The sequence below is a fragment of the Delphinapterus leucas genome, chromosome 7 (genome assembly GCF_059928025.1).
Source record: "Delphinapterus leucas isolate spDelLeu-1000000601 "Yukka" chromosome 7, BTC_Dleu_Yukka2, whole genome shotgun sequence".
NCBI classification, from domain to species: Eukaryota; Metazoa; Chordata; class Mammalia; order Artiodactyla; family Monodontidae; genus Delphinapterus; species Delphinapterus leucas.
In genome coordinates this window covers 4,425,883-4,448,114 of record NC_143135.1, presented here as the reverse complement: position 1 = coordinate 4,448,114, position 22,232 = coordinate 4,425,883, and the positions used below count along the sequence as shown (strand labels likewise).

Genomic DNA, 22,232 nt, shown 5'->3' with positions numbered 1-22,232 from the left:
TGACCTTGGCAGGTTGCCTAACCTTTCTGAGTCTCAATAAAAGGGGGGTGGTCGGGGCGTTGTGAGGATTCAGAGAGAGTCCAGGTGCCTGGCCAGGTGGCAGAGCTGGTGCACGTCAGTGCTGATGGCCATTCTGGGCGGAAAACCCTGATCACTGCAGGTCCAGCCCCGGGAGAGTGCATGGAGGACAGGTGAGACCCACCCTAGGGACAGGAGCCGGGGCAGGCAGTGTGGCTGGTGAAGGGGGACCCTGGGGACGGCTTTTTGTCCCGACGCCGTGGCCTTGGTGGGGGCTTCTGAGAACATGGACAGGACACTCTGTGTTCTGGATTTCCCCGGTCAGGCTGTCCAGCCAGGCTCTGCAGACCCTCATTCAGTTTCTGCCCAGCTCCCGTGCGGGGCTCCTGGATGGGGTCCTGAGCTCAGGGTCCACCTGTCTGCAGCTAGCTGGACTCTCCTACCGACAAGGGTGGGGGAGGGCTGCTGCTGGGTGCTCCGTGGACCCCAGTGGGCCCGGTGGTCAGGTCCAGACCCAGCCCCACCTCATGGGCCGTGACCACAGGGTGGGGATAGTCATTTTCTCTTCCTGTTCCTGGTCAGGGAATTACCCTCTTACTGGTTATGGAAAAGTCAGAGGACAGGGGGTCACTGTGCCATAGAAGGGGCTTTGAGAATAACAATAATAGCAAATGTTTATGAAGAGCTTACCGTGCATAGCACTTTCGCTACAGTAACCCATTCCACCTGCCCATCAGTCCTGTTGTGTAGGGCCCGCAGGAACTGAGGCACAGAGAGGGTCAGGGGCTTGTCCAGGGTCACAGAGGCAGCGAGTCAGGACCCCACCCAGGTAGTGGGGAGTGGGCAGGGGCTGGAGCCAGAGCGGGAGGGGGGTTTATTCTGGGATGTTGGGGAGGGCAGGCTTGGGGCGGGGGGACCAGTGCAGGGTTGAGGTGTTCGAGCCCCCATGTCCTCTGTGCTCCGACATTCTACAGTGGTTGGGGGGGGGGCGCTGACAGCTGATCGCCACCTGAGGCAAAGAGTCCCTAGACGCCAAGCTGGGGGACGGTGTTCCTGGTAGGGCCGACAGCCTGGGAGGCTTTGGAGAGCTTGGCCTTGGCGGAGCCACGTTCAGGGTGAGTGGTGCGGAGGGCACAGGGTGGAGGAAGCAGCAGGGGAGGAGGCGGGCAGGCGGGCGGGGTGTGCCCCAGAGCTGCCGGGCTGGGGGTGGAGTGTGGACTTTCTCCTGGAGCAGTGGGGACCCACGGAAAGCTGTGGTTGCTATCTGAGGGTTTGTGACAGGATCCCTCCGGCCACCGCAGGATGGGAAAGGGAGGCTGGTGTCGGGGCCGCAGAGCGGTGGGGGATGGCTTTCCTGAGGTTTGTGCCTTAAGGGCCGGGTGGCCAGAGGGAGCCTCTTCCGCTGCACCCAGTCCTGGTCCTGGAGCGAGCTCTGGGGGCCCTGGCTGCCTGTCTCTGCTTATCCAGGAAGCTTGTCTCGTTGGATCTCTCCAGGCTGAGTCCCATTCTCACCCGGGGATTTGGTGACATGGGGCCTCTTGCGGCCCCTCAGATCACCCTGCCCTCCCAGGCTCCCCTCGGCTGTTCACTCAGTCGATCAGTGGGACTTGTGGGCTGCTGTGTGCCGAGTCCCACGCCGTCCTGGGCTCTGTGGGTACAGCAGGGAACAAAACAGGGTGCCTTCACATCACAGCGTTCCCGGGCGCTTCCAGGGGAAGCAGGCAGTCGCCACCCTCAGAGCCTCCGTGGGAGAACTTTCCGGCCCCTCGCGTGAGCATGGAGGTCGCCCACGGGAGGAATCTGCGGCCCAGACGGTGGAGGGTGCTGTTTCTGGGTGACACAGCAAGGTGAAGGCGGAGACAGGACAGAGTCCAGCCTCCTGTCTCTGTCCAGGGTCCCCCACGTCCCCGGTGGGCACAGGCCCTGAGGACAGCGGCAGCTGCGTCCCTGGGGTCGGCAGGCACGGGCCCGGAGCCCTGCCCAGGTGCCCGGCCTCCCCCGCCTCTGGCCTCGACATCTCTGCATCTCTCGGTACTGGTTAAGGGTGGTTTGGGCAGCTGCTGGGCTCAAGGGCAGATGTGAAATTAGAATCTTCAACAGAAATGGTGACAGGCCTGTTCACCTCGTTTCCAAGCCCGGATCTGGGAGCTGCTGGGGGCTGTGTGCCGGCTCTGCCCCCCCGGGGCCTGGGCTGCGCCCTTTCCGGGGCCTCTCTGGGGGGTCCTTTGTCCTCTGAGCTGCGGCTCCTCATGCCTTTCTTGGCCCTTTACATCAGGCTTCTGTGCAAAGCTGCCCACCACGTGGTGGGCAGAACCCTAGGCCAAGGTGACACACCAGAGGTTTGAGTCATGTGACTTGTCCTGAAGGCCCCTCCTAGTCAGGAACCTGCACCACCCCAGCCTCCCTGGCCCCGAGGACCCCAGTCCCTGGTTGGTGAAGGTTCCCTTGCCTCCCACCCTCGGGGTGTCTCAGTTGCGGTCACCTGGCCCTGTGGGCCTGTGACACAAGCAGGGGGCCACGATGGCCTCAGAAGGTCCTTCTTAGTGCTGAGTATTTGATGGAGGGTCACGCAGCGCCTCAAGCTTCTAGATATCATCTTCCTGTGTGAGTGTTAAATCTGTGATCTTGTTTGGTGAGGGGGTAGGCCGGTAGCGCTGCCCCATCTTACAGTCGCGTAAGCTGGGGTGCAGCGTCCTGACGAAGGTCACCTGGAGTCTGGTGCTGGGACGGGGCAGAAGTGTGGCTGTGAGCACGTTCTGTGTGCCGGGCCGGCCCTGGGGGGTCCTGCACTTGCATTGGGGGCCAAGCTGTGTGGCTGTTAACACCCCCATTTGACAGGGGGAGATGGGCACAGTGAGCTTAAGCCCACGGCCCTCAGCCTTTGAGCCAGTAGGTGCGGAGCCGGGGTCTGAGCCCCCTGAGCCTGGTTCCGACCCACTGGCTGCTTTGTGCCCTCTGCCACTCCACCCCAGGGGGTGGGAACCGTGGGAGCTGCTGTTCCTCTGGGCCCGGAGCCCGTGCTCAGACCCTGCCCCACCTGGGGCCCAGCCCTTGGGGGTCCTGCCCTGTGGGCGTGCACACACGCTGCTGGGCAAGAGGCGTCTGTTCCAGAGCCTTGGAAAGGATGCAGCTGGGTTCTTGCCTTGCTCTTGGTGGCCCTGTAGTGGACGAGCGCCTCCCGAGGCCCCTCACCACCCTACGTGTCCCCTCCGCCCGCAGGTGCCGTGGCCAGGCGGGATCTGTGCTTGGACCAGGCTGTGGTGTTCATCGAAGACGCCATCCAGGTGGGCGGCGCCTGCTCCCAGCGGCTTGTCCCTGGGGCTCGTGGGGACTGCACGATGGCTGCCCCACTGGCCCCTTCACTCCTGCCATCCTGGGGCCAGGGCTGCGGTTGCTGGGCCGTGTGGTCATTGTGGCTGCGATGACTGGGCTTTGGGGCATGGTCCCCTCGAGTCCCCCTTAAGGAGACATGTGCTGGGTGCTCTTCTGTGTCCCTCGTCCCTCATTTCACTGATTCACCACCTGCCGAGGGCCTGTCGTGTGCTGCCCTGATCTCGGTCCCGTGAAAGATGCCCAAAGGTGGCAAGACCTTCCCCTGCCTGCAGACGACACACAGGCTTAATTAGGGAAAGAGACTGTAGAAGCCACCAGTGCCCCGCTTGGGGGATGAGGCTGGGGGCGTCCTGCATGGTGACACAGCTGAGGTGGGGTGGGGTCAGCCTTGCACAGAGGAGGAGAGAGCCTCACAGACAGGGCACAGCTGTGCATCCAGCCAGCAAGTGTCCGTCCACCTACTGGCCCTGGGGAAACCTTGCAGCTTGGGAGGGTCTGACCCTGCTGGGTCCCGACGAGCCCCTGGTCCCTGTACTGAGTGGAGGTGAACCCTGCGATCCCCAGCCTGTGTCCCCACCTCGGGCCTGTCGTGGGTGAGAGGGGTGCCCTGCACGGGGCTGGCTGTGCTGTGTGGCACGGAGGGAACCCTCACGTGCCTCGCATGACCGTCACTTCCAGTATCGCTCCATCAACCACCGCGTGGACGCCAGGTCTCTGTGGCTGTACCGACGGTACTACTCCAGCACGAGCCAGTGGTGAGAGTGCACGCACGATCCGCGGGGCTCCCGCAGCCGGGCCTGGGGAGGGGGGTCTCGGGGGGCAGGCAGGCTCCCCTCCCCGCCGTCTCCCCTCCTTATCGGAGCAGAGCCCGGCCCCTCTGTGGTGAGGGTTCCTTTCCAGAACCTTCCGGCCAGCCACGGCAATTGAGTTGTGCGCCGATACGTGTTATCTGAACACACACACGAGTGGCCACGGAGCAGGAAGTGTGGGCTCTAGCCTTTGGACCCTTCCCGGCATCCCGCCTGCTCCTCTGCTTCTTTGGCCCCGGAGTGTGGCTGGTTCTTTTGCCTTTTGACCAGTTTCGGTCCCTTTTCCAGGACTCTGAGCTTCACCATTTTCTTGATCCTGGCTTTGGCTTTTATCGAGACCCCCTCGTCACTCACCAGCACCTCTGACGTGCGCTACCGCCCGGCCCCCTGGGAGCCGCCCTGCGGCCTGACCGAGGGTGTCGAGGCACTCTGCTTGCTGGTCTTCGCGGCTGACGTCTCCGTGAAGGTGAGGGGGCTGCACAGGTGCTGAGGTTGGGACCCGCGCCCTCCCGGCCCGGCTGCTGCTTCCTGGGTTTACTTTTCGCGCTCCTGGAGCAAGCTGCCTGTCCCACTGTGCGCCACGGAGCAGAGGCCTAGGCTGCCTCCTGGACGGCTCTCCCCCCTCCCAGACCACAGATGGGGGACAGCCGAGCCATCGGGGGCGCACAGCCTTGCGGGACCCCGGGAAAGAGTGGCCGAGGGTCTGGCAGTGCCTCTGTGGGGAGAGACCCCCGCTGAACAACAGGGGACCGGGCGTCTCTCCATGGCCTACGCTCCCGCCCTGACAGAGGAGAAGCCCGGAGGGGAAGGGCTGCTGTCCCACCCCCGGCCGTGTGCAGCTCTGGCTTCCTGACGCAGGTCCTTCTAGAAGCTGGAGGTGGGCCCTGCCTTGCTTGCGTGAGCAGAGCTGTGTCAGGGCTTCAGAGCTGTAGTGACTTCCCATTGAGATGCAGGGTGTACCACTGGCCACGCCTTCTGTCACTTCTGACAAACAACAGCGATTCGCTGCTCCCGCCCGGCCCACGTGCACGTCCACACCCTGCCTGCAGGGCACCCGTGTGTGTGTGTGTGTGTGTGTGTGTGTGTGTGTGTGTGTGTGTGTGTGTGTGTGTGTGACTGAGGGCCCAAGCAGTTTCTTATTTCTTCCTTTTTAGCCTATAATGTGCTTAGGAGGTCTGGGGGCTTTTAAACTGGAACTGAGACTGGGTAGAAGTTCTCATTAGCCTGTTTGGAATGGTTGGTCCATTTGGGAAGTCTCGAAAGGTGAGAGAGAGCACGTGTTTTATCTGCAAGCTGTGACCTCCGGCGGGGGTCAGTGATGGGAAAGGGCAGTTAGGTGCGCCGAACAGGTGACGAACTCCCGCCTTCCCAAGGCACGTCCCCTGCGCATCTGGTCAGATTCCTAGGTGTTTCCGGAACGATTCCTAGGCACAAGCTACAGTGGTGGTTGGGTAGGCAGGACAGGCAGGGACCCCGTTACCCGTGAGGACACGGGCGCAGCCGGTCAGTGCGGAGCCCGGGGTCACGGGCTGCCCGGGGTCACCCGCAGGCTGGGCGAGGACCGTGGGCCTTCTGACTGTGGCTCAGATTCCTGCTATGAGTCCCGCGGGGACCGTGCTGCTCGCTGAGGCTGCCTAGCGCCCGCGTGCATCACAGGCCTCAGATTGACTGCCCGGCCGGGGTCTGTGTGGCCACCCCCCGGCTCAGCCGCGTCCCTCTTGCAGAGCTACCTGGTTGGGTGGGCCCAGTTTCGGAAGAACCCCTGGCTGCTGGCCTACCTCGTGGTGCTGCTCGTGTCTCTCGTGGACTGGACCGTGTCGCTGAGCCTCATTTGTCAGGAGGTAGGTGGTGAGGCGACTCTGAGGGGGGCGGCGGGGAGCTCTGGGGGTTGGGGGGACGCAGCTGCCCAGGGGAACGGTGGGCGGGAGTCCCGAGGCCCTGCATCCGTCTGGCCCACCTGCCCGGCTCTGCCAGCCCCCCAGAGCACGTCAGTCACCACGGTCCAGGGAGCTTGTCCCCATCCAGCAGATGAAGGCACTGAGGCCTGGGGGAGGTACAGGGCCCTGGGGGCGAGTTCCGGGGCTCCTGCCCTGCCTCAGCCGAGCTGGCAGCCCCCAGCCTTGCTGACGACAGCATCTTTGTTCCCCCCGAACGCCCGGAAGCATCGCCCTGTGATTTGATAGAGCAGAGCTGGGAGCAGTCGGTTTGGGGACATCCTGAGCCATCAGGGCTGGTTGGGGAAGCACCCATCGGGTGCTTTAGTAGAGAGAATTTAACATCGGGCCTCAGACAGGGGATGAGTGAGCAAGAAATCGAGAAGGGGGCCTGGCGAACACAGACCTGCAGGCGGCAACCGCCCTGGCCCCCAACCTGGGGCTAGGGGAGGAAAGGAGGGAGATTGGGGTTATGGAACCTGGAAGCTCAGGGGAGGGGCTCCGAGAGCTGGGACCCTGCCCGCTGGGGACGGGGTGCTGGCTCCTCCAGGAGGTGCGACCACGATGCTGATTCTGGGGGTGCCGGAGGAGGGGGATACTGGACGCCCTGGGTGCTGCCGGCGGGAGAATCAAGGTGACGGGAGACAGCGGGTCCCCAGCCCGTGCCTCCCGCCTCCTTCCCGCTAGGCAGGGGCGGCCGATGAAGGAGAGGTGTCAGCGGCGGGTCCTGGCCCAGCTCACAGCAGGGCTGCAGGGCGGTGGAGGGCGCAGTGCCCCCTGCAGCCCCCGTGCCTCCGCCGTGGCCCTGTAGGAGCGCGCCAGCACATGCTTCTCCCCGAGAAGGTGCTGCCATCTTCGTACCAAGGAGGAGGCCCTCACCCGCCCCCAGAAAGCGGACAGACACCAGCCTAACCACCGCCGGCCCTACTTCTGAGTGACCGTCTCATGTCACCTGAGCACTTGTCACCTTAAGGCTGGATTGTGAACCTCAGCACACCAAGGGGCCTTGCGTGAGATTAGGAAGGGGGGGGGAAAGGGGGCCACTGCTGGATACAAACTTGTGTCTGTGTAACTGGTCACGAAGACCCGCAGGCCTTGTGCGGTTAGTGGCCCAGGAGCCCAGCTGCCCCCGCCCCAGCCCCACATGCCTTGGGTCCCCTTGTACGGGGACCCAGACTTTCCTTCCCGAGGGGCCTGGGTCCTCGGTGATCCTGGCTTTTTATTACTGGAGTTTGGTGATAATTTTTCATGTTGGACGCAGACCTCCCTGCCCCTCTGGGCAGCAACATCCCAATCTGTCCTTGGTAATTGGAGCTTTTTTGCCCGCACTGGCCCCCAACCATCTTTTCATGAACAGTTGTGGTCCAGCCCAGTGGGCCCAGCGTGCGTCCCTGGTAGAAGCATCTCGGGAGCGGATGCTTCCGGACCAGCAGGGCCCGGGATTGTGGGGTGGGGAGTGGTGTCGCTGCTCCCATCTTGTCCTAGTGCTCAGAGCCTCTGCTGGTTTTCCCACCCCACGAAGGGCTGTCCCCCTCACCGCCCCCCCCCGGCCCCGCCTCAGGGCCACCAGGCCCTCCCACAGGCCAGCTGCTTCAGGGTAGGGCCATGGTAAGGCCGGTGGGAGCTGTGGGCTGTGCCCGGGTTGGATGCAGCATTGGTCCTGAGGCTCAGACAGTGGTCCAGGGAGAGGCATGGAGGGCAGGGCAGGCAGAGCCCATAACCCCCGCCTGCATGTCCTTTGGGGACAGCTGAGGGCCTTGCTTGAGGGGAGGGACTGGTGGGTCCCCGCGGGGGCCGACTGGGGGCCGGCTCTGGGCTCTGCTTCTGGCAGGGTGGGCCCCCAGTAGTGGCCTGGGTGGGGGGGTCCATGTGGTTGGCCCCGGGCGTCACCCCCGTCCCTGCTCTGTGGCCACTTTGCCTGGGGCCTGTGGAGATCGGTGCGGGGTGGCCAGGGGAGAGGCTGAGGACGTCCACAGATGTGTCATCTGTCCAGAGAGCCTCCTCCTGCTGCCTCGTGGTGGGGGCACTGTCTGCCCACCCACACGTGTCCTCTCGGACGGTCTCGTCCCCAGACGCCCAGGCTGTTCTTTCCATGGCCCTGACCCCCTGGGAGTCATTACCTTTCTGGTCCGTACAGGGTGGACCCTGCCCTCTGTAAAGCTCCCCCTGTGGGACCGTCGCTAGGGGACTTTCCCGTGGAGGTTGTAACACCACACGCCGTCCACTTCTGGCTGGGACTGGCCCATCACCCAGAGCCGTCTGCACACCAAGCCCAAGGTGCTTCTCCGTGGCCAGCTGCTGGTCTTCAAGAGCTCCCCCGGCCTTGGGGCCTGCAGGAGGACCGGGGCCTCTGACCTGCTCCAGTCTGGTCTTCCCTGTCCTTTTGCACCTGATGGAGTCCTGCTTCCCCGGCCTTGTGGCTGGAGGGCCAGGTCACATGGTCCGCTGGTCAGCTGGTAGGCTGTACTCATGGCTGCCATGGCTGTTTCTCGTAAGAGACTAGTTCTCTGCGGATTAGTTGGTAGCTTCTTTCTAAAGGCTCAGAGGCCTAGGCTGTGATTCTCAGTGTGATTTAAACCTCGCCAGGGGCTTAGCTGGCACTGGGCTGGCTCTCCTTGCAGGCAGGTCACGTGGGAACGTCTTCCCACCCTTCACATGTGTTCCCTGCATCTGTGGCAGTGATGTGGCCCCAGCCATCGGGAAGGCCCTCGGTGGGTTGGGTTGGGCGGGGTGACTGCATCTGGAAGAAGCCGTGCTCTGGTCTGTGTCTGACTACAGGCGAGGGCCCAGCACCCGGGGAGTGGATGCGGCTGGACCTCTAGCTCCTGCTCAGCCTGGGGGACGGGCTAAAAGACTCCCGATATGGGCCCCGAGACTGGAGCTTTCGCCCAGGGGCAGCGAGCGGGTCGTGGGTGAGCTGGGGCCCTGGTCCCTCAGCCTGGGAGTGGGGCAGACCCCTGAGCCTCGCCCGTTCACTGCCGTTTCCTTCTCCCTTCTCAGTCCTGTCGGCAGCCGGGGCCCCTTCTGAGGGCGAGTGCAGCCTGGGGAGGCTGAGTGAGTCCTTGGGACGCTCACGCTGCAGACATTCTGAGGGCCTACTGTGTGCTGCTGCTGGCGGGGCCTCGTTCTGTTGTGAGAGGGGCTGACGGTACCAGGAAGCACCAGATGTGTGCGGGGGGGGGGGCGAATATCGAGGCGAGTGGCGAGAAGGAAGGTCGCCCATGCAGCGCTGGAGGTGGCACTGATGGCCAGACGGAAGGGCCCGGTGCGAGCAGCCCGCTGAGCGGGTGGGGGGGGGCGGGGATGGCGGTGCCGAGTGCGGCGGCCAGTGGGCCAGTGGGACGGGGAGGGGTGGGTGCCCTGGGCCTCCAGGCAGCCCCGGAGGGCTGGGCCGGGAGGCGACTCTATCAGCCTCTCGTTTCTGAGACAAGACCTCCATTAGGACGCGTCTGGAGTTGAGAGCTTGGGTTGGAGATTGAATGTGTTGTGACCCTTAAAATCCCAAGGACGGACATGTTCCCTGAGGCGTGAGGCCAGAGGGTGGGGAGGAGGGGGCGCAGGGCGTCCAGCGCATGGTCGGGCACAGAGGAGGCGGCCGGGGCGCAGGGCGGGGCAGCTGCCAATCCTGGCAGGAGGATGGGAGGTGACCTTGGGCTCAGAGGCCTGGCGGTCACCGCAGGTGGGTCCCCTGCCCTTGGACAGGAGGACAGATTGGCTGGGATGGGAGCGGGAAACGGGTGAACAAAGGGGCAAGTGTCATTTTGGTTGCGAGTGGCAGGTTGTGGAAACACGTGGTGTTTGTGTCCACGTGGGGGAGGGAGGAAGGGCCCCCGAGGGGAGCCTCTGAGAGGCCGGGGTCCTGAGCACAGGAGGAGGGCTGTTTGACTGTGACAGGAGGGAGGAGAGGAAGGAGTGTGTGTGTGTGTGTGTGTGTGTGTGTGTGTGTTCACGTGTGTGTGTGAGTGGAGGTGTGGGGTTCCTGCTCGGTTTCTGTGCACCTGTGCTGGAGGCTGAGGCCCGGAGCCGAGCAGAGGGGCTGGGGGCTGCGGAGAGGAGGCCTGAGGAGCCCCCAGAGGGCAGGACAGCCAGCTTCACAGACACGTGCAGGGCGCCCGGCCGCGGCCAGAGTAGGAGCTGGGTGCCGGAGAGGCACGCTGGTCGCCCCCCTTCCCCGGTGCTGGCAGGTCTGGGGGCTGGGGTTCCAAGCTGGGCCCCGGGAGGGAGCGGGGAGGGTGTTGAGCCTGTGGGGTCAAGGCCGGGCACACTGGGAGCCCGCAGACAGCCGGGGCCGGGGCCGTCCTCGTGCAGAGCATCGGGCCTCTGGGCCCGCGTGCCGTCTGCCAGCCCGCAGTGGCTGTGCTCAGGGTCCCGGGTCCTGGTCTCTTCCAGCCCGTGCGGGTGCGCCGGCTTCTGCGCCCCTTCTTCCTGATGCAGAACTCCTCCATGATGAAGAAGACGCTCAAGTGCATCAGGTGGTCACTGCCAGAGATGGCCAGGTGGGCTCTGGTGTCAGGTGGGCTGGCAGAGTGGGGCGAGGGCTCCCCTCCCGTGATCTGGGGAGGCCGGTGGGTGGGCGTTTGGGGGTCTCTGTCTCACACTCAGGGCAGCCCCCTAAATGACCTTGCTTTGAGCCCCACCCCCTGCTCCATTCTGCGGGCACTTCCCACCTTGGCTCTGACCCCTCCCCTCCCCGCCATCCCCCACCCCACCCCCATGACTCACGTGGACGACCCTTCCCCGTCCAGCCCGGGTTAATGGAAGTGGCCTTTCCCCTCAGAGTCCGGGGGTCCTGGGACACTGCCTCTCCCGGGCCCCTGGGACACACCCTGGGCGGGAGGGCGGCAGGTCTGGGGCGGAGCAGGGACCTGGCCCAGGGCCTCGGCTGCGGGGAGGCCCCTGCGCGGCCAGGTCGGTTGTCCCGGAGCCCGCGCGCCCGGCGCTGAGTGCCACTCTCGCCGCAGCATTGGGCTGCTGCTGGCCGCCCACCTGTGCCTCTTCACCGTGTTGGGAATGCTGCTCTTCCCCGGCGAGAAGGTACCGTGCTCTCTGCTCCCTGCCCTGTTCCCAGCCGCGCAGGCTCCCTGCGGGGTGACGGACAGCGCCGCCCCGAGTTAATCCGCCAGGTCGTTCTCTGGCAGGCAGAGATGGGGACCAGGTTAGGCTGCCCGCCCACCTCGCCACCAGGAGGTCAGCAGGGCCCCCCCCCCTGGAGCCCAGGCGTCTTTCTTCAAGCGGCCGCGTCTCCAGGGCGTCTGGCTCCTCGGCTCTGCCTGGCCGCCTCTTCATCCCCTTCCCAAGCCCCCCCTCTCCTGGGCCGGTTGCTTGGCCAGGGCTGTACCTCACTTAGATGGAGGCCCCTCAGACTAGCCATCAGGATGGCCCCTCTCACCGCCCCTGCCCGCCTCTCCAGAGGGCACCTCCCACCACTTCCTCCCCTCCCCGCGTGGGCCCCCTCCCTCCCAGCGCCTCACTGCTTCCCAGCCCCTGGCAGCTTGTTGCTGTGCGGAGGTGTCACCCGTGGGGCCTGCCTTGCATCTGCCGTCCCGTGTTCTTTCCTCATGTCCCGGCCGGGGTCACCGTCCTCCTCAGGGCGGGGCTGTCGTGCGCCTCTGTTCTGGGATCCTGCCCGGTGCTTGGCCAGGGCTGGTCTGCAGTGAGTTTGTGGCAACACTTGGGGGTTGTGGCCGTGCTGCCCGTGAGGGAAGACGAAGACCATCCCTCAGACCCCCGGGGAGGAGTTACGCTTCGCGCGTGCGCGTGTGCGTGTGTGTGTCTCTGTATATCTCTGTGGGTGCTGTGTGTGTGTGTGTGTGTGTGTGTGTGTGCGTGTCTGGGTGTTGGGGGCACCTAGGCTGTGAGGTGTGGGACTGGCTAACAGACTCTCAGGCCCCGCGTGTCTGTCCAGTGACCCTGCTGTTCGCGGAGCCCAGGACAGGGTGGGTGGGTGCACTGGGCACGGGGTGCTGGGGTGGGCCTCTGACCTGGGAACGCTGAGGGTTCCAGGGTGTCTGCTAGAGGGCTGGCCCTTGGGCGGCAGCCGGGAAAGCGGCTTTGCAAGGCTCCCCAAGTGATCAGGTGGTTTTGTATGTCTGGGCGCCACGCCTTCCACCCACACTGGGTGGAAGGCACACGGCACGGCGTGTGGAGAGTCTGGCTGAGAGCCGGCTGGCTGGCCCCCGCGTGGGCCCTCTCTGTGTCTAGGCTGTGATGCTCTCTGCCAGGCTGGCCGAGAGCTGTTCACCCGCTGCAGTGGCTGGTGTCCGTGTGGGTGTGTGGCATCCCCGGACGCTGGCCCTCGGGCCCGGAGGTCCTGCGTTAGGTCCTGTCCGGCCTCAAGCTCAGAGCCCGCTGGGAGGCGATGGGGAGGTGCGAGTCTGGGGCTGCTGAGCCTCGGTGGGTGGTCCTGGCTTGCTGGGTCCCGGGCCTGGGCTTTGGTGGCCTAAGGCCCGGACGGCACCTCAGCGCTGCCACGTCCGTTCCACAGGATGACAGGCGGGACAGGCAGCGGCTGACCTACTTCCGCAACCTGCCCGAGGCTCTGACCTCCCTCCTGGTGTTGCTCACCACCGCCAACAACCCTGATGGTGCGTGACCGGGAGGGTGGGGCTGGGCTAGGGGCCCTGTTGGGTGGGGGCGGGGTGGGGGGCGGAGTCAGCGCTGAGCCCGAGAGCCCAGCTCAGGGGGTGGGAGCCCCTAAGGCCTTTTTGTGGAGAGCTGGGGAACCCAAGTGTGATGCTGGAGCCTCCCTCCTACCTTCCTTTCCTTCTTGATTTTCTTTTTCTCTTTTTCTAGTTTCCCTTCTCTCTCCGACTTTTTCCCTTTTTCTTCCCTTTTCTTCCCAATTTTCTTTCTCTGTTCCGTTCTCCTCTTCCCCTTGTTGTCTGTGTCCTGAGAAGCTAGAGGTGGACCGTGTTCTTTGTGTGGTGATGGATCAAGCTGTGCTCAGCGGGGCCCTTGGTGGTCTCCTCTTGGCGGCCCAGCCGTGGGGTGAGGCTTGGCCGCACCGCGTGTCAGAGGCCCTGGGGTCTCCGGTGGCTGTGACGCTCACCGTGTCAGGGTTGCTGTTGGGGCCTCTGTTCGCTCGGGCTGGGGATGTGGCCAGGATGGGGTGGTCATGGTCCTCTGGGGCCCAGCTGTGGCCTGGCCGCCCTGGCTGAGGCCTTTCATCGTGGGCTCGGATGGTCACTGACCATAGAGACCCTCCCAGGAGGGTAGCCACTGGCTTTCATACCTGGGGAGAGCTGTGCTCGGGACGCTGAGCACCATCCCCACGTGTCCTGTGAGTCCTCGAGTCACCCAAGGGAGAGCTGAACTTTCAGTCTGGGAGGCATGGTCATGGGGAAGCCTAGAGGATGAGCATCCTTGAAAGGTAGTGAGTTCCCTGTCCCCGTGGGTGTGCAAGCAGAGGCGTGAGGAGCAGAGTTGGACAAGAAGACCTCCCAGCTCTCCTAACACAGGGCCCTCCTTTCTGTTGAGAAGGCAGTGGTGTGAGGCAACGAAGGGAATCAGACTGGACACTGGATCTGTGGGTGTGTTTTATTTCCTTTAATTTCTTTCAGTGATGATTCCTGCCTATTCCAAGAACCGGCTCTACGCCATCTTTTTCATAGCCTTCACCCTGATAGGTGAGTCTGGGCAGGTCTGCAGGGTCACATGGGGCAGACGAGATCCCGAAAACTCGGGGCTGGGTGTACTCCCCAGACCCCGCAACTTCACCTCAGTGGACCCCCTGACCCTGTGACCGCACCTTGGTGGGACCTCCCCAGTCCTGTAACTTCATCTCTCTGTGGCCCGTCCGTGGTTTTCATTCTGTGACCACCGATGACTTGTCCTCAGTGCCCCTGCTGGGCAGGCCAGGTGGCGCCCCCATCCGCAGACGAGGCCCCCAGGCCCCAGGCCCTGTCTCTGCCCATCCGGGCCTTTCTCGCTGCTCACCTTCTTGCTATGCCCGTGTCGACCCTCTGGGCCCCCAGCGCTGGTGATCCTTCCAGACTCTGCCCCTGCCCGTGTGCTCACCGCTCACCATGGCCTTTTCCTCTCCAAGGGAGCTTGTTTCTGATGAACCTGCTGACGGCCATCATCTACAATCAGTTCCGGGGCTACCTGATGGTGAGCTGAGCTGCCCACCCTGCCCGGCTGTGAGGGGAGCTGTCCCTGGAGACCTGGCGGGAAGCTGACCAGCGGGGGGCCAGGGGGACAGGGTCCGCAGTGGCCTCAGCATTGCCCCGGCTCCCTCTTGTGGGTGAGGGGGACTGGGCCCATCCTCCCTCCCTGCCCCCCAGGAGGTGCTGTCCCCAGCGCCACCCTGGGGTCCCTCCCCTGCCCCGCCTCCTCTAGAGGGAGCTGCAGTTTTCTTGCAGTGACTCCCAAACCCACCTTGCAGGGGGGCCAGGGACCCCAAATCTGCTGAGAAGAAACGCATACCTTAGTGAATTACACAGCGAGTGGCTATCGGCAGGACCAGCCCTTGTTGTCGGGGATTGTCCCTCTGATGCCCATGGGGCAAGGAGGTGCTCCCCAGGCTGCCGGTGGGCAGGGGCTGCCCGGGGACAAGGGGCTGGGCGGCTGGGGAGAGGGCTGAGCCGAGCGCCTCAGAGCCATACCCTTTGCAGAAGTCTCTGCAGACCTCACTGTTGCGGAGGCGCCTGGGCATCCGGGCTGCCTACAAGGTCCTCTCGTCCACGACGGCAGAGGGAGAAGCCCACCCCGAGGGGTGAGTGTGGGGCTCCAGCCCTCTTCCCCTGGGGCTGCCCTGTGGGGAGGTGTTCACGGGGGGGGGGTGTTTCCTGAGCACCCACTCTGTGCCGAGCTCCCTGCTGGCAGCAGGTTGCAAGGCTCCTTTGGGATCACGAAGACGTCCCTGGGCTCCAGGGTTTCTTTCCATGGTCCTTGCGTCTGAGTTAACTCGTGTGTCCTCGTGACCCACTGGAGATCCCTGGCTGGTGAGGGGCCGTGTGCTCTGACCTTCCCCCCTCCATGGGCACCCTTCCCACACCCTGGTGCTGTGACTCGTGTCACACATCGGGACACACATCGACTCTGCCGCCTGGCTTGGAGGCCGTGTCACTGGGGAAGCTTCAGTGCCCCCTGCTCGTTAGCCACGGGGCCTGTCGGATTGCACCCCTTTCCCAGCTTCAGCTGCTCCTCTCTAAGGTGGAAGATGAGGTCTCGGGGTTTTGGACACAGGAGGACCATGAGGCGCTCCTTCTTGGAGGCCCTGTCATCGCCCAGGGCTGCTCAGGCCAGAGGTTGGGGCGCCCAAGGGTGCTGAGCTGGCTGGGCTCACGGTGGGGCGTTTTCCCCACAGAGTCGGGGTGAAGCCCCAGGACTTCCTGCAGGTGCTTCAGAAAGTCCAGCTGGACAGTGACCACAAACAGGCCATCACGGAGGTACCGGTCCCCCTGCCCCCCGCCTTCCCCTGCCAGTGCCTCTGGGCTCTGGGCGTCAAGTGGGTGTCATTTCGGATCAGCCGGGCTGGCGCAGTCTGGGTGGGGCCGGGGGCAGCTCCCCCCTCCTGCCCTCAGCCCAGCTGCTCCGTTGACCTGTGCTTTCCTGCTTTGCAGAAGCTGCATTCCCGCAGTGGGGACCTGCTGTCAGCTGACGAGTTTCAGAAGCTCTTCGATGAGTTTGACAAAAGGGTGATTAAAGAGGTAACGGGCCAGACTGGAGTCACCTGCCCAGTGCCAGGGCCACCCAGGGTTAGGGGGAAGTCCTCGGTGTCTGATGGCATTGATCATCTGGGTCACGCTTAGTGACCATTGCCAGGACTTGCCTTCCCAGGGATTCTGGTCCTTAGGATGATACGTGGGAACAGAGATGGTGTGGCTCTTGGGGAGATTTTGTTGACCTATGAAATTCACAGACCACAGGGACTGTTGTCTTGACCCAGAGGAACTTTCCAAACAGTTTTCTCCGTCTCCGTGATAGACTTTTATCCTCTTCCCATGTGTCCTAACCTGCGAGGTTCCTGAGTTTGTCTAAAACCTTTGTTTGTTGTCCTTGACACTGAGTTTTAAAGTTACCAAATGGGCCTCAGCATCCAGCTCAGTGCTGTGTCCATAAGACCCTGGACCGCCTGCATTTTACGTAGCAGGTTTCTGGGAGGCGGGGGCGCGGGGTGGGGTAGGTGAGGGGGGTGGCAGAGGTGCTGAGAGACAGCCAAGCTGTTCACAGGCAGACCGTGGGAGCAGTGGAGGGGGCTGCCACTGCAGCCACTTGGCCTTGAGAGGGCCAAGCCGGACTCGAACGGGGATTGAAGTGAAGAGGTGGAATCAGATATCTCCTGCTGATCGGACTCCTAGCAGCTCTGTGTCACCGCTGAGTCAGTCAGCTCAGCTTCTGTAACAAATACCACAGCCTGGAGGTGCTTAAGTAACACGGCTTATTATCTCCCAGTCCCAGAGGCTAGAAGTCTGAGATCCTGGTGTGGGCAGGGCTGGGTCCTCCTGAGGCCTCTGTCCCTGGCGTGTAGACAGCCGTCTTCTCACTGTGTCCTCACAGGGTCGTCCCTCTGTGTGTCTCTCTGTCCCGGTCTCTTCCTCTTATAAGCACCCCAGTCACGTTGGACTAGGGCCCCACCCCAGTGACCTCATTTCCCCCTAATTTCCTCTTAGGAGACCCTGACTCCAAATACAGTCACATCTGAGGTTCTGGGGGTCAGGATGTCAAAATTTTGGGGGATACATCTTAGCCCACAACAAAGGTCAGCTTCTCCAGGTCTTGTGGTCAGCCTCTGTGGCCTCAGGCCCCGGTCAGAGGTGGTTTTCCTAAGAACATGTTTTCCTGAGGTCTTTCCAGGTCACCTGGAGGCAGGCCCTGCTAGGCCTGGAGCTCTGGGCGGTGCGTCCGTGGCATGTCTGTTGTCAGCAGCATCCTCATTGTGGCACCCTCGGGACATGGGAGTTGGTAGTAGGGACACACAGGCGGACACTTTGTATGTTAGTGCATGTCGCACCTCTCTTGGGAAGAGGCTAGGCAACAGTGTCTGCTTCCAGGTGACTCGAAGGAAATAGTAAGTATGTGCCATCAGATGCAGATTTTGCAGAAACTGTGGCACTGGGTCCTCAAACGATAGAAGATCAGGAAGCACCTTTCTAGATGATGCCCCTCATCCTGGGGCAGGAGGTTTGCTGGGCCCAGGACGCAGCTCTCGGCAGCTGTCATGCGATCCAGCCCTTTTACGGGTTCAGGCTGACCTGGGCAGGAAGACATCTGGGAAGGCGGGCTCCTTTCTCAGGGTTCGCTCGGTGGGGTCCACTGGGCCAGCCAGGCTCTCCCTGGGCACTTGCCTGCTGGCCTGTAGGATGCTGCTGGGTCCGGGTCTTCCAAAACCGACTCTCCCTTCGTCTTCTGGCATCAGGATCTGATGATATCAAAAAGGAGGTGCTGTGGTTGTGACTGGCAGAGCAGGGCACATGCTGGGCACAGACTCAGGGATGGTCTAACACGCAGGCCACGCCCCTGCCCTAACCACGCCCCTGCTCTGGCCATGCCTTTCCCAGTGTGGTCCATGCGATGTTCTCTCTTCTCACAACTCCCTGGGTCTAAAGTCCAGAATTGTGATTTGAGGTGGGAGTTTGGGTCCTAGAGGTTTGGGGAGCTGTGGTGTTCTTGCCTTGGTTTTATGACAGCCTCTTACAGGGGGGCAGGCAGGTGCTTCACGGATTGTTAGCGTGTGGGGGCTGGTCCCAGGTGCCCTGGCAGCCTGTGAATTTGGAATCGCTGCTGGAGAGAGGCATGCTGCAGGCAGGCTGATACCAGGAAAACGTGAGCCTTCCACGAGAGCCCTCCCGTGTGTGGTCAACCCCTGTCCATCAGCCTAGCCTCCAGTACTGGTCGGTTCTTGCTAACTGGTTGTAGAGAAGGCACTGTGCCAGCTTCCAAAAGTCTGTTTTTCTTTTAATAAGAAGCTTTTTGGGTTAAAAGCATAGCAGTCATTCATTATAGGTAGTAGAGAAAAATAGAAAACCCCACCCAGCTGTCCCCCTTCCCAGAGACAACCACTGAAATCATTTCAAGGTCTGTTATTTCTTGATAACAAGGTAATCTATGAGTCCATACTTCTTGTAACCATTTAAACATCATGGATAATGCTGATATCTCTCTTGGCCAATATATCAGTCTGGGTCCAAGCAGGAGACAGAAACCACACAGTGGGTTTAGCAGGGCAAGTTTAACATTAAGAAGTGTCAACTGTGATGAAAGAGTAACTGTAAGATACGAGGAAACTCTGCGGTACCTGAGGGGTGAGGGAGATGCCTGAGGAAGAGTAGAGTTGGGAGGGGGCGTCTTCCCCAAGGCCAGGGTTCACACTCCCTTGGAGAAGTTGTGGTCCAGCCCACAGGGTGACAGAGACGTTTGCCGGTTTGCCCGGCCTGGAGCTGGTCTGCAGTCACTGGGCAAGCAGGAAGCCACCCTCTGGGGTGCAGCAGGGATGGGTGCGGGTGCAGAGGGAATTGGTACCTAATTCTCTCTGCACCCGCACCGTACTAGTGTGGGCAGGTGCCTCTGGGCACCAGTTCCCACGTGGAGGACTGTGGGAAGATTGGGAACGTTCACTGGGTAAGGCTGTGGCTGTTTGTCACCGAGGGACCATGCGTCTGAGTGTGGGGCTGGGTCAGATCTCCATGGGTGTCCTCATGCCACTTGAGATGTGGCTATCGTGACAGAGAAGCTGAGTGTTTAATTTGATCGGATTTAAATTTAAATCAAGTGGCCACGTGCAGTGAGCGGCCCCTGCGTGGGACAGCGCAGGCGCGGCCCATCTCATTCTGCGGTGACCGCCCTGCGCCTCTGTCCTGGCTCTGTGGGGTGCCGAGCATGGGAGTGCTGGGTCTGACGGGTGTCTTCACGTTAGTATTTGTTGCCTAATTGCCTTCCTTTGAGTTCCACTCCAGCCTGGTCACAGTGTGTGAGGTCCCTTCGTTCTGTGCTGAGTTTTCATAGTTATTAGCTTGTAATTTATACATGTATTTCCACATGGCGCTTTGCATACATTTAAGACGACTGTGTGATAGTCCGTCACGGGTTACTTACAGCATCAGTGGCCGTCTGGGTTATTTCCACCTCTCCTGGTGTTAGAAAGACTGTGATGAACATCTTTGCGCATAAAACCGTTACTGTGTTTGAGACGATTTCCTTAGGCTGGAGAGCCTGGGATAGGAAGTAAGGGAGGAAGAGGTCAAATCCCAGGATAAGGGGGTACAGGCATCGTTGGGCCCCTGTGGCCATGGCCACCTCTGGCATGTTTCTGAGCGTGTGTGTCCCCCCAGCACCCGCCGCGGCCCGAGTACCGGCCTCAGTTTCTGCAGAGTGCCCAGTTCCTCTTCGGCCACCACTACTTTGACTACCTGGGCAACCTCATGGCCCTTGGAAACCTCGTGACCATCTGTGTGAGTGAGGATTTGCCCTGGCGTCTCCCACCCCCTGGATCTCTCACTTGCCCTTCCTCCTGGCTTCGGGGCTGAGTTGCCATCCGCTCTGGCTCCACAGGTGTTCCTGGTGTTGGATGCACATGTGCTGCCCAAGGACCGTGACGACTTCGTGCTGGGGGTGAGCTTTCCAGCCGTGCGGGGTGCTGGGGAGTTAGCGGGGTAGAGGGCACAGCCTCCCCACCTGGGGCCCCAGGTCCCTGGGAAGCTGGGCTGTCCTAGTGCATCACAGGGATGGCCCAGGGGTCGGGGTGCCGGCCATGGGAGGGCAGCCGGGAGCCCGTGCAGAGCCCTGGGTGAACCGGCATGCAGGCCGGACGGCGGAGGGAGAGTTGTATAGAGAGAATTCCTTTCCTAACATTCTGAGGTCTTGTCAAACACCTTAGGAACTTAAAAACAATTTTTCCGTTTTGGATTTTAAGCAAAAAGCTGTACACGCCGCCCCCGCCCCCATAATGCCAGACCTTCACAAAGCATGTATTTTAAAGTTTATTTTAATGAAAAATATTATGAATGATATTAAGTTGATGAAAACCATTGAACGTTCTCTAATTATATAAGAAAAGCTTGATTTGTCCAATTAAAAAGTGACACATCAGGTCACGTATGTTAAACATAGAGTTAAACTTACGACATCAAAACTGAGGAAATGGCTTCTTGGCCTGCTGTTTGAAGTTCCTCTATTTTACACTTAAAATCAAGTTTTCTACTTTCCTAATTTTTTTTTTTTCCTGGATTCGACAGGAATTGTTCAGTCTCCTCTGTGTGAATAACATATTGCAGAGGTGGCTGGTTTTTATTCCTGACAAATGTCAAGTTGGATACAGCTGACCTGTATTTCATCTTTTTTAACAATAGTTTTGTTTTGTTTTGTTTTTGCGGTATGTGGGCCTCTCACTGTTGTGACCTCTCCCGTTGCGGAGCACAGGCTCCGGACGCGCAGGCTCAGCGGCCATGGCTCACGGGCCCAGCCGCTCCGCGGCATGTGGGATCCTCCAGGACCGGGGCACGAACCCGTGTCTCCTGCATCGGCAGGCAGACTCTCAACCACTGCGCCACCAGGGAAGCCCCAACTATAGTTTTTTTAAGCACTTGAGTCAGCTTGATTGCTTATGAGAGGCTTCTGGTCAGATCAATGCCACGTAGGGTTCTTGAGGTGACTGCAGAATTCCATCATTTTATGCCCCTTGATAACTGCTCATAATGTTTATTCTTCTGCCTTTAACGGTGATCTCTGTGTAGGTGTGAATGAGACAGCATTGGCTAAGAATATAGAATTTAGACTGGACACCGGACAAGGTGACCGCAGTGCTCAGATGACCCCATGCCCCCCATCACCCCGCCGTGACGTAGCCCCCTTTAAGGGAAGAGCTACTTGATACTTTACTTACTGGCTTCAAAAAAGACAGTGACCCCATAGCCTGAGACCAGCTTTGATGGTGAGGCCTCCTAAACACATCCCCCAGCGACTGGGAGGATGCTGCTGGGAGCCAGGAGGTTCCGTTAGGGAAGGACACTGCCCGGTGTCCCCAGGAGATTGGACCAGAGGGGCCAGGTTGGAGGCAGAGACCCCCGAGGAGGTGTGGGTGACCCAGGCCCTGCCAGCATAGAAATGATGTGGGGTTGGGAGACACTGGGCCTGGGGGGTTGAGGGCCCGTCGGATGGTGGGGGGAGTCTGGGTCGGGGGATGCAGACGTGCGAATTGTTGTTGAAGCCGTGCACGGGGTGCAGGTCACCCCAGGAGAGGCTATGGGTCAAGAAGGGGGCTCTGAAGATGCCCGTGTCTGGGGCTGCGGGGGCGTCGGGAAGAGCAGCCCAGGGGGGCTGAGGAGAGGGTCACGTGGCTCCAGCAGGGGCGGGGCTGTCTGCTTCCCGGCCAGCCCCCGCGTGCAGCAGGGCGGGATCCAAGGGGCCCTCTGGCGTCCAAGCCGCGTGAATCCCTCCTGGGCCCCACTGCAGTGGGGGACTGGGCAGGGCGCAGGGGCGGCACCGGGACTGAACGCCAGGTCCCGCTTCTCCCTTTTCAGATTCTCAACTGCGTCTTCATCCTGTACTACCTGCTGGAGATGCTGCTCAAGGTGTTTGCTCTGGGCCTGCGGGGGTACCTGGTCTCCTGCAGCAATGTGTTCGACGGGCTACTCACCGCCGTCCTGCTGGTAAGTCCTGCTGGTAAAGTCTGAGACGGGCCGAGGTGCGCTCTCGGGTGGGCGGTGAGCGCTCGGCGTCTGGCTGGGCCCGGGGGCCGCGGGCACTGGGGCTCCCGCCTCCGGTGACACAGGGGCTGGCCTCCCCCGGGTGAACTGCTTGGCGGGCGGCTGCAGGAGGCTGGTTTCTGCTGCATCTGCGCATCGTGGGTGGAGGTGTGCAGCGGTGGCAGGCTGCCTCTCCTGACCCCTGAGGGAGGCCCGGAGGGAACCCGCAGTCCCCGCTGGCCAGTGGGGCCTCGACGTTGGTGAGGGGAGGGCAGGGGTTCTCGGGCACCACGGGTCTCGGGTCTCGGGACACCTTCCCCAGGGCCTGGGGGAGTGAGGGGCCATGCCCGGTGTGCGTGTCACAGCAGTGATATTGGCATGACACGTATTCGTATTTGATGGATTCGAGCCGTGGGCCCCTGGGAGCAGGAGGGAGACAGCTGACCGAGTAGCTTCTCCCGTGCCCGGGACTCAGCCGGCCCTTCCCGAGCCCTGCCCTTCGTGTGTGCAGCCCG

At 61.8% G+C, this 22,232-nt stretch overlaps 1 protein-coding gene across 7 annotated transcripts in view; it reads left to right on the top strand.

The window, feature by feature from the left end:
- TPCN2 (two pore segment channel 2) overlaps positions 1-22,232 on the top strand; it is a 31,568-nt gene that overhangs the window by 1,243 nt on the left and 8,093 nt on the right. For 4 of the 7 annotated variants that reach the window (XM_089914369.1, XM_089914370.1, XM_089914372.1 and 1 more), the window contains exons 2-17: positions 3,238-3,302; positions 4,030-4,106; positions 4,449-4,626; positions 5,885-6,001; positions 10,484-10,590; positions 11,056-11,128; positions 12,296-12,460; positions 12,579-12,678; positions 13,654-13,719; positions 14,139-14,203; positions 14,707-14,807; positions 15,402-15,483; positions 15,658-15,744; positions 19,366-19,485; positions 19,586-19,645; positions 21,553-21,681. In XM_089914369.1, coding sequence (XP_089770495.1) covers positions 3,238-3,302; positions 4,030-4,106; positions 4,449-4,626; positions 5,885-6,001; positions 10,484-10,590; positions 11,056-11,128; positions 12,296-12,460; positions 12,579-12,678; positions 13,654-13,719; positions 14,139-14,203; positions 14,707-14,807; positions 15,402-15,483; positions 15,658-15,744; positions 19,366-19,485; positions 19,586-19,645; positions 21,553-21,681 — 1,592 coding nt within the window. The remainder of the gene's footprint in view (positions 1-3,237; positions 3,303-4,029; positions 4,107-4,448; positions 4,627-5,884; positions 6,002-10,483; positions 10,591-11,055; positions 11,129-12,295; positions 12,461-12,578; positions 12,679-13,653; positions 13,720-14,138; positions 14,204-14,706; positions 14,808-15,401; positions 15,484-15,657; positions 15,745-19,365; positions 19,486-19,585; positions 19,646-21,552; positions 21,682-22,232) is intronic. The other 3 variants (XM_022591153.3, XM_022591154.3, XM_089914371.1) reach the window with 2 other exon arrangements.